The sequence below is a fragment of the Brachyhypopomus gauderio genome, chromosome 17, assembly GCF_052324685.1.
Source record: "Brachyhypopomus gauderio isolate BG-103 chromosome 17, BGAUD_0.2, whole genome shotgun sequence".
In the NCBI taxonomy this organism is placed as follows: Eukaryota; Metazoa; Chordata; class Actinopteri; order Gymnotiformes; family Hypopomidae; genus Brachyhypopomus; species Brachyhypopomus gauderio.
Window position 1 is genome coordinate 1,942,077 of NC_135227.1, and position 11,053 is coordinate 1,953,129.

General features: G+C 48.8%; 1 protein-coding gene across 3 annotated transcripts in view; it reads right to left on the minus strand.

Annotated features, from left to right (window-relative positions):
* Positions 1–257: 257 nt before the first annotated feature.
* ccdc85ca (coiled-coil domain containing 85C, a) overlaps positions 258–11,053 on the minus strand; it is a 32,486-nt gene continuing 21,690 nt past the window's right edge. Inside the window, exons 4-7 of one of the 3 annotated variants that reach the window (XM_076978149.1) lie at positions 7,921–8,022; positions 4,441–4,536; positions 3,946–4,044; positions 258–3,054 (exon numbers count right to left, since the gene is read on the minus strand). In XM_076978149.1, the coding sequence (XP_076834264.1) occupies positions 2,965–3,054; positions 3,946–4,044; positions 4,441–4,536; positions 7,921–8,022 (387 nt within the window). In that variant the 3' untranslated portion in view covers positions 258–2,964. Of the gene's footprint in view, positions 3,055–3,945; positions 4,045–4,440; positions 4,537–7,920; positions 8,026–11,053 lie in introns of all 3 variants that reach the window. The other 2 variants (XM_076978148.1, XM_076978150.1) reach the window with 2 other exon arrangements.

Genomic DNA, 11,053 nt, shown 5'->3' on the forward strand with positions numbered 1-11,053 from the left:
GTAAATGTGTGCAGTTCAAACTAAAGATCAACAACAGTATTTTATATTAACAAAATTATGTAGATTCGCCTGCCTGGACATTGGCACGTCTCTGATTTCTGTTCTCCGATACTTTTCATTATGTAACACGAAGACTTAAATCAGTGCTAACAATGTTTAGGAGGCGTAGATGTGACGGTGTTCGCCCAGGAGATGGCGCCATTGTACCCTTTATCCCCATCACCAACTACAAGTTACTGGAGGTACACACACGGCACTGCAAATAGTTTCTTTTATTTTAGGTCATCTAAAGGAGGTCCATTATGTTCCATTTTGACAGCTTTAAATGGCTAAAACACTGGTTGTCACCTAAGTACATCTTATGAAAAATATAAATGCATGCTAGTTACAGATTTTCTACAGGAATATGTATTTACATAGCAAATCTTCACATACACATTACATGAACACTGGCTTTACTGATTCCAACATCAAATCCTCATTTGCAAAAGTAGCAGTGCGTTTGAAGGAAACATCAAGAAAACATCAGTTAGTGATCTATTTTGTGCTTTCAAATTAAGAAATATTAAAAATCAGTAGTTTAGACTGTTTACAAAGGACACTTTGTTTAAAAAATAGTTTTAATCGTTTATATGGGCTTGATTCATATGGTCTAGTTCTTTAAAACAAATTTAAAAATTTGGAATATTAAAAAATACACAGGGTTGACAGTATGCCTTTGCTAACCTGAAATCAAGCAATATACTTTTTCATAGAAATAACAAATAAATGCTTTTCATTTTCTGACTTTCAAATGATTGCTGTTGGTTTTGTTAATTCACATCTCAAGCATAAAAAAACATAATGAAATGAACAGAAACACAGCACCGTGGCTCAACAACCAACCAATTCAATCCATCCCATAAGAATGTAAGTTTAATCCAGCACAGACAACGTGCTTTTATTAATCCGAAGGAGAAGCTCTCACCGACACTGGAAGGTGCGTGTCACCGAGAAGTCCAGTTAAAGGATTCAAAAGATGCCAGAGCTTGTTGCTTTAAAAGACCACACAAAATACAAAAAGTATGGCTTATCACGTTATGAATTTCGGGTTAGGACGTTGTACGTTCTTCCCGTGCCTAATAATCTTCTGACACGTCAGTACACTGAGATGTGTGTCCTCTCACTGGGGTTCCTCACAGTGCTGGTATCACTGGGGTTCCTCACAGTGCTGGTATCACTGGGGTTCCTCACAGTGCTGGTATCACTGATGTTCTGGTGGTTCAAGAAACGTTCGCTCACTATGATCCACATCTTCCCAAGGTTTGCGCTTCAAGTTTATAGAATCCGTATATTTGGGACTCGTGTACAAGAAATATCAAGTTTATATTGTTGCGTTAATGAATGAAGCCTCTGGTTTTGTCTCAGGGGTCCTTCCCAAATCAGGCTGTGTGAGACAACACTGAACATCTCTGCAGCAGTAACACCATGACCAATCTCATCTGCTAACAATCAGAGCATAAAGCAAATTTCACTTTTGACTGCATGTATGACCTCTTGTGACCTCTGTGCAGAAAAGGCTGAATTCAGCAAGTGTATTTTTTCCTCAGTCTTAAACGTCACACGCAGGCGGGAGAAAAGTTACATCTCACCTACACACCTCACACACTCACACTCCGCTCCAGACGTTCATCATATATCGCCTTCGTCCGCCAAACCTTATTTTTGTTTACCACACCACATGGTGTACTATGACACTCTACTGATACCTCACACTCATACAGCTTTGACTTCTTTCACTGACGTGCTAATGCTGAAGTTCAGTACCAAACCCGTTTAGAAGTCTGGGCAGGCCTGAAACCTGAAAGTGAAGTGGCTCCATTTGCACATCTGGGAACAGTGGAGTCCTTCTTGAGAAGTCATATGGATTGTGTAGTGCTTACACCGTACTTTTAATGTGAAAGTAGATAGTAATGGAACCGCTGAGAGGAAAAGGGCTCTTGGGCCTGCGAAAGTCACCTTGGTCTGTAATAAAAGGGGCTGACTATAAGAGCTCATACACTATTTAGTACCCACTGATTCAAATGAGGACCTATTAACTTTTATTTCCGTGGCCACCGGCATTAGGGAATAAAACCTTGTATGCATAACGATTGTCAAACTGGTTGAACATAAAATGCCTCAGAAAAGGTCAGTATTGTGACTTTTAGGCTTGTCTTCTAACTTACTAAACTTGCTCAGAGGAGGAACAGATGTAGCTAAATGTCACCATGCAGAGAGGATGCACAGGATTTCACACATTTGATCACGCTCATCTGGTCTGAAGCACAATGAATCACACCATGGCTTCATTAAACTGTAATCTGGTTAGGCTATAATATCTAACATAATAGTCATAATAGTCCATAAGGACTGGTTTTTTATGTTTTGTTGCTGTAGTCTAAGGGATCTTTATATTAGCGAGACTTTCTTCTGACATCGAGTGTTTATATCTGAGAATTTATACGAGTGCTCAGAAACACTGTTTTACTGTTTTAAACACCAATCTTTCTGTTTCATCAACCCGAACCGACTGGCGACTTTCTTTTAAAGCTGGAAGAGTTTAACACGGGCAGACAGGCTGCAGTTTGGTAGTGGTGTTGCCCAGGAGCCTCAAGAAAGTCTCACATGATTAGATTCCCCTGGGCAATGTACACGCTAGCTGCCTCTCTGGAATCCCTACTGGCTACGTAGATAAAAAGCTTAACGTTAGCTTGTGATAGCTGTATGATTGTTACTGATGCGCAGAGCCTAGCTTGAAGCAGTCGGTTAAATTGAAGCCGGGCGCTCTGACGGCATCATACGGTGAGCGCGTGGTTGTGTAGATCGCCCTTCAGAAGGTCACGGAGTGCTGAGTGGTCGTGTTCCTCCGCTTCTAGACGGATTGGTTGCTTGTTGTGGGGCTCTGCGGTCACTGGTGGGGTGCGGTGGGGTGGGGGGTGGTGTCTACACGGGGCCTTTGAACTGGTTCCCGGAGAGCTGCTGGCGGACGGAGGGCTTAGAGCCGGCTGCATCGCCAAGCTTACGCCAGACCACCTGAGCAGAGGGAGAGAGAGAGATAGAGAGAGAGAGAGAGAGTGCAGGAGTACAAGAGTGAGAGGGAGAGTAGAAAGGGAAGAGTGAGATGAGAAAGAAAGATGGAGAGAGAGAAGAAATGGGCGGAGGGAGACAGAGAGGCGGGTATTGGTGCTTCACCCAGGCACACTGCTGAAACAGGGGGTGGGGACTTGGGGCTGATGGCACACAGACACATGGAGGCCTAATTCCACTGGAGCTCGGTGGATGGAAAGAGAAGAATGGATCCATTGTGGCGGTGTGTCATCTCCGTCATTGTGCCCGTGACAGGGGGGAGTGCTCCGTGCGGGAACCGTGTCCCTCCCCAGGTCCTAGACTCCCTGCTTCTCACATGTGAGGAGGGGGCCCCTGGCACCAAGTTGTCCTTCTGTCCCCTGGTCTGATCCAGCTCTGGCCCGGTGCTCCACAGCACATCGACGGGGCCTCGGCGAGGAGCCCCATACACCTGCATTGTTCTCCGCAGCAAAGTTATGCTAATTGCTCTGACAACTGCGCTATAAACACAGCCGGGCCCTGTTTACCCAGGCCTCTAATTAAGCTGCGTGAAAGTGGGGTTCTGTTTTGGGGGCACCAGGAACTCTGTCCTACACCAAAAGCCGTGGCAGCCCTGACAAACAAACACGGGGGTGGGGGTGGTCGCATCAGCCTCTCCGAGTCCTGCTTTGTGTACCCACAATGCATCCTGCTCCTACACACCTGGTGCCAGGCGAACGGCTTGTTATTTTGCTGCATCACGTGTGTTGAGAGAACGTTAATTTATGTTTTAGTTTTAGCTTTGGCGCTAACTTAGTAAATGTTGACCATCACCAACTAAGAGAAGGAGCAGCTGCTCTTGAGTACAGGGAGACTCACGTTACACATCTCTCGGACGATGGCTTTCTCCTTCTCGCTGAGGTTCTCGTCGTAGTCTTCAGGGATCTGTTTGTCCAGCTTCTCATGAACCTCCAAAACCTACAAAATGGAGGAAAAATATCTGAATTGAAGAAGGCTTGACAAAGACAGGAGCAATTGGTGGCATCACAGGTCTTGCTGGAGAGACTGGTCTCCTTAGAAGAGCACAAGAGAAGTGATGGCAGCTACACGTGTTCATGACCGCTGTGTTCCACGAGTTACCACAGAAGGTTCTGGACAATGCTACTGAAAGCTAAAGATCCTTTTACACCTATTGAGAACTTGGTGGCTGGGCTAATGCTCTTATATCGTAACCACGGTCACCTTCAAACAACACATGAAAAAAAATTCCAGACAGTAGTCGACCTCTCTACGAATGTTCATATCCACAGTGTTTAATAACTGTGAAGTGTGGACTACTCAGGCAACGCTGTAGATGTAGCAACTAGCTTTTACCTTCATGGCATGAACCAGAGCTTCAGGTCTCTGGGCTGAGGGCAGGTAACTTGAGATGGGGGACAACAGATCTCCAGAGGGGAGTCGGGTGGTTCCCTGTGAGGAGGAACACACACATTAGAGATGAACTCTGAAAATCCATCTAAGGGTTCTCTTATTAGCTTATGCTAGAAGAAACGGTTACCCAGCAAAGGCTTGACCAGGCCCAGTGAAATTTTACATTTTGAATTTTGAACGTGAAGCCTCTCCCATTCGCTAACACACACACACACACACACATAGTCCCGAAGGAGACGGCGGCGCCTGTGTCGGAGCGGTCGTGTCAGCGCGGGAACAGGACGGGTCAGGTTTCAGCCAGGCGGCACACGGGTTAAACCATCCGCCTGGAACTCTTGGCCAGCGAGCGGCTCGTGGGGTCCACAGTGCCCCAGCGCATCCACAAAAAGCCCTTTCAGCAGACGCGGCCTCGCCCAGCCCTCTTCACAGGCGGCCTTTGGAGGTCCACTCCACCGTTAAATCCACAACAATGCGGCCTGCATTCCGGCGCTGGGGTGGGGGGGTGGGGTTTCTGGGGTGGGGGGGTGGGGTCTGGGGCAGGGGGCGGGGTCTCACTATGCCCGCCCTGGGTTCTGTCAAAGAGCGTCACGCCCAAGACTGACATGAGCACACCCACACCTGACTCACAGATTCACTACTCAAAGACCACACTCAAATCAACTCAAATGGGACAAACTACAGTATAATCCCCTGCAGAGAGCACACACTCACAAACACACTGAGGACCCATTCAAATTTTCTTCATAGGAGCTGTGCAACTTGAACCGTGCCCTTTATTAGTAGAAATATAAATTATTTTCTTATCTTATATATACTGTAATATAAATTCTGCAGAGTCCATATGCAAAAATGCTCTGAAAAGCATGCTTGACACCACGAGAGCCGCGTGTTGGTGAGCAGATGAAGTCACGCTGTTCTGCTGGGCCCACATCTGGAGTCGGGCCAGGCACCACATCTGTGGCACTGGCTCCTCACAGGCGCCTAATTACACACCATTACCGTCGTATGATCCGCTGGCCAGCAGGTCTCTAGTGGGAAGAGCGTCTTCCTGAGTCCTGTGGGCTACCTGCAGCTCAGTGAGTGGCAAGTTACCGCACACACACACACACACACACACACACACTACTGCAGCGAGGGATTACCATCGCTGGGCGTGGACTGGCTCGTAATCGCTCATTTGAAGAGCATCTGGAACCCTCCGTTTGGTTTGGACAGCCTCCCAGCCGGGCGTGACGGTCGCGGTGACGCACGGAGCCCTGCTGCAGCCGGACTAAAGCCCCTCCGGAAGGTTCCGGCCCACACCGGCTCAGCACTGAGCCCGGGCAGAACAAACAGCTCGAGTGGGAGAGCGAGCAGGCCTGAGACTCCCAGATAAACTGAGGAAGAGACTGACCCCCCCCCCCCCCCCACACACACACACACACACACACGGCTCAGGCCTGTATGAGTGATGAGCCCCTACAGACAGTAAATAACACCTCCCTGATGTCACCTGAATGTTTCTGCCTCCAGAATGTGATGAAGAGGAGGAGGAGGAGGAGGCCAGTGTTAACTCACCCTCACCACAGACAGGGTGCAACACTGCTGTCTGTTTGATCTATGGGTCTAATAGATCTCAGAGATCTATTAGATCTGTCTGTTGATCAGGAATAGCACTGGGAGATGACACCCACAGATATCCTCAGCTCTGGCTGCGCATTCAAGGAAGGTTGGGTATGTTAAGTAAACCATGCTGTTCGAGGTCGGGTTAAAGAGTGTTATATCTGTGCCAATGGAGATACATTTGATTCATTCCAACAGCATCAGATTTAATTCACAGCTGTTGACTATAACCTGAAGGACAGTAATGACAATCGCACCGCACTCTGGTGGAGACCAGCTCTACAGGAACACAAATACTACCATGTTTTAGAAGAAAGGGAGAAACGTTCCGATAGGCCGGTTCGTCGAGTAACCCCTAACAACTGCCAGCTTCATCGTTCCATCATGGCAACAGCCCTGGTTGCGGAATTGAACCTGCCCGCCTAGAGAAGTGCCACTGTCATGGTCACGAAGCACTCTGGCTGAGGCAGGGGTTCGTGACCTTTTTCAGAGAGGTGGAGGAGAGAGAGCAACGCCTTGTCAAACGCCACAGCAAAGCAGCAGATGAGAGAGTCATCACAGGACGGGGAGGTACGGGGAGGAACGGGGAGGAACGGGGAGGAACGAGGAGGTACGGGGAGGTACGGGGAGGTACAGAGAGAAACGGGCATGAACGGGGAGGTACGGGGAGGTACGGGGAGGTACAGGGAGGTACGGGGAGGTACGGGGAGGAAAGAGGAGGTATGGGGAGGTACAGGGAGGTACAGGAGGTACGGGCATGAACGGGGAGGTACGGGGAGGTATAGGGAGGTACGGGAAGGTACGGGGAGGTACAGGGAGGTACGTGAAGGTACGTGAAGGTACGTGAAGGTACATGGAGGTACATGGATATACGGGGAGCTACGGGGAGGAACAGGGTCACCGTCTCAGCTCAGCACGAGGAGCCGCAGGAGCTCCAGTCTCAAACACACCACACGTTACAGTCCAACATCGCCACCGAAATCTCCGAGACGCTTTCACACCACGGCTCAGGTCTCCTGCTCACAGACTACGGGCGAGCGCATGTTCCAACTGTCAGAATCATTTACTCGCTTAAAAGAGCGTAATTTCAAACTGAGCGTTAGCCTTTTAAATGGGTCTCTCTGAGGTAAAGAGGAGAAATAAAAGCGTGAAACAAGTCGAACCACAGACTCGGTCTGTTCTGAATTAACTTCAGGTCATTTTGGGGTGACTAGGTATCCTTTACACACTAAGAGCAGGTTAGGGGGTGTGTACAGAGAAGTCTCCTGCAGGGATCACAGTTCAATAAACAACTCTCACTAAAGACAAGAAGAACCTGCTGCATAGCCCAACAGATCTTTCAGTGCGCCATTATTCCCAAAGACACTGTAAACAAACAGCCTGAAGCCTGAAACAGCCCGAAGGAAGAAACTTCTAGAACAACTCACCACTACAGCTTTGCAAAAAACAACGTGACACTTCCTTAGAACTAAAAACTTTTGAAACTATTTCTGACACACTTGGTGCCTCTAGATGAAACACTTGGCGTTTATGAGCCACTTGCGGACGGCACAGAGATATCTTCTCTGCTCGCGAGGGTGTCAGGATTTCAGCGTGGAGATCAGCTGTGTTATTTCATCTTTGTGAGAGAGGAAAGAAACAGATCTGTCACCCATCATCATCCCTGCGCATAAATCAAAACCCGCTCCGACTGAGAAATCGGTTTGGACTCGGAGGCGCTGGAGGGACAGAGGGGCCAGGGGAGCGGAGGTCAAAGGTGGGGGGGGGTGGGGGTGGGGGGGGGGGGGGCGAGCGGACAGGCCTGTGGTGTAGCACACATACGTTCTGCAAGGCCTCCTGGTGTTTGGAGAGCGAGGAGAGCTGAGACTCCGAGTGGTAGAGAGAGAGGCCCTTCCGGAGAACCTTCACATCCCCCACGTTCTCCTGCTGAGGAGAGGGGCGCACACACACACACACATACACACGATGCTGTTGAATGTGCACTGGGACAGTCATTTTGAGGACAGACACTGATACTTCAGGATGATTTCAGTGGTCCCAAATACACCACACATTTAATTTAATAATTTAAATATACAGTTGGTTATATGAAAGTTGGTTTGTTACAAAATATGTGTTCACTACCCTTCTTATTATCATCAAGGTGGAAAGATGCAGATTCACTTCTTCACTTCTGAAGGCACTTTTAATGACTACAGATCATGTGACTGACCTTACCAACATACAGAGTGCTGTCTTTTAAGATTTCGCCTTGATGCATGTTGAAATTAAAAAATGTTTGACATGGCCTAAATAAGTGTATGTACAGTTGTGCTCTGTCTTTATTTACTAGACCAGGGGTAATCAACTATATTGTTCCGCGGGCCAAATTTGGCAGATAGCTCTGACCAGCGGTCCAGGGGACGGGAGGGGGGGGTGGCGAACGTAAGTTGTTAAGCGGGAGGGGGGGGGGGGGGGGGGGGTGGCGGCGAACGTAACACTCATGACGGAGTGTTTTTTTCAATAGCGCTGAAATAAATGCTCCGGTTTAAAATTAATTCTCCCATCAAAATTAAGAAATATTTGTCCGGATGGGATGGCATTTGGGTCCGTATCCAGTTAATCAGGAATGGGATTGGGTCCGGACAGGACTGCGTTCGGGTCCGGATCCGGGCCGCGGTCCGCCTGTTGGTGACCTCTGTAATAGACCTTTGTTGTAGACCCTCTCTTGCAGGGTTTGGGAAAGGTGTTCAGGGAGAGAAGCTAACGTCGGTTTGCTGAGATGCCACACTGATGTCTGTAACACTGTGACCACCGGCAGAAAAATTATGACAGACATCGGGCAAACAAAATAAAACAAAACATATTATTATGATTATGAGCTGGGTGAGCAGCCAATGGCCGGCAATCAGTTTTAACCCTGTTAAAACTGCAAAACCTTCTCCCCTCTGGAGAACCCTAAAACTGCAATGCATGCAAGCTCCACTCCAGACTACCAGCATGAAACCTATGGATGACATTTCAGGGGTCGGGTGACAGTAGCTCAGTCTGCTTTGATTCCATTTGGGTTGTAATGGTCATAATTTCCCCAGTCGACCCTGTGCCTCTGTCTGTCGAGGCATCAGTCACGGATGGAGGAGTCCAGAACGAGCTCTGAACGAGCTCTGATCGAGCTCTGCGCGGTTGCTCTGCCTTTCGGGAACGAAGCTATGAGGAGGTCACAGCTCATCTGTCTCATCATTGTCTCATCTATTTGATTAGCGGAAGAAGGAGCCATTAGAGTCGATAAATCACCTCTCCTGTCTCTTCACGCGTCAGCCATTAAGACTACAGTCTCCTCCATCAACAGTCAAAATTAGTATTAATGAATTCCTCTTGCCGTGACCGAGCGCTCGCTGTCGGAAAGCGCTGTGGTTTCCAGACGAGTCTTCATCCAGCTCCCCACTTGATTTATCTGGCTTCCTGGAAGGGATTCGGCCGGAGAGGCGTTGAGGGACGGACAAGGCGGGAACACGTCTCACCAACACCTCCAGTCCTTCCTCCACAACCATGGGAAGTTTTAGATATGAATACAGCTTTTCCCATCTGACTGCTGGGAATATGGAGAAATGTAGACTTGGAATGTGAAAGATGCTTCTGTTTTGCTCGGAGATCAGATACCGCAGAGTCTTGTAGTCGGCACAGGCCATGAATCTGTCAGAGATCCATGGTGTCTTTCGACTGGGCTTGTGTAAAGTCTCCCACACACTTCAACGCTGAAAAATCATCAAAGGCCAAGGTATGTTTTATGGCGAGACCCTCGGTGACCCCCGTGTGTGTAAATAAAAAGGCTAATGGTCCACAGAGGGGCACAAAGGTCAAGAGTCAAAAGTACAAATGAGGCAGCGGTCCGTCCTGTGGGAGCAGGGCCATCCTGCCTCATTAATAGGTCCTGGATCAGCACCTGCCCACAGAGCTCGGTGCAGGCCCGTTTCGGGATGTCCCGAGCACTCCACAGAGCGTCTCCTGCCACACCCAGTCCAGACGCCGTCGTGTCTCGCGCCGTACGGTCCCGCTGAAGTAGGAACATGTGTGTGTGATTATCCCGTCAGTGGACTTTCTCTCCCCCACACAAGCACATCGTGAGCTGACGGCAGTTGTTGGCCAACAGGCCTGAGCTCAGAGAGATTACAAGAGCTTGTGTGTGTGTGTGTGTGTGTGTGTGTGTGTGTGTGTGTGTGTGTGTGTGTGTGTGTGTGTGTGTGTGTGTGTGTGTGTGTGTGTACGTGTGTGTGTGTGTGTGTGTGTGTGTGTGTGTGTGTGTGTACGTGTGTGTGTGTGTGTGTGTGTGTGTGTGTGTGTGTGTGTGTGTGTGTGTGTGTGTGTGTACGTGTGTGTGTGTGTGTGTGTGTGTGTGTGTGTGCGTGTGTGTGTGTGTGTGTGTGTGTGTGTGTGTGTGTGTGTGTGTGTGTGTGTGTGTGTGTGTGTGTGTGTGAACATGGGCTCCACCCTAACCTAGGTTCCTGTTATTACTGACTGTTGCTCTTTCGGTCGGAGCCACGCCCCCATCTCTTGTTCGCGGGCGTTTCCTTGAAGCTCGATGTGCTTTCGAGGAGACATGACTCAACCGCTCGGGCTCCCTGCTGATGTTATGCTCTTTATGGGGAATTGGGGGACGAATAACGTTTTATAGCCTTTTCTCTTGGGGGATGAAACAGACCTCTGTCACGTTGAAACACATGTTACAAAACAGTTTTTAAAATGGGGTCACCCCCCCTGTAATCACTCTATGACTGAGGCTTTGACTATATGACTGTCCTTTGGCACCCTCTGATACAAGGAGCCTTTCCCCCCTGGATCACCTCCCTTAAACCGCCTTCAAATTAAGACGTAATCCTTCAGAGGGGGACAGTTACAGGAGGTCCAGGAGGGACAAAACACTACAACGTCCTCCGGGTTACTGCAAAGTGGACGTAAGAAGATCAGGCAGACACCA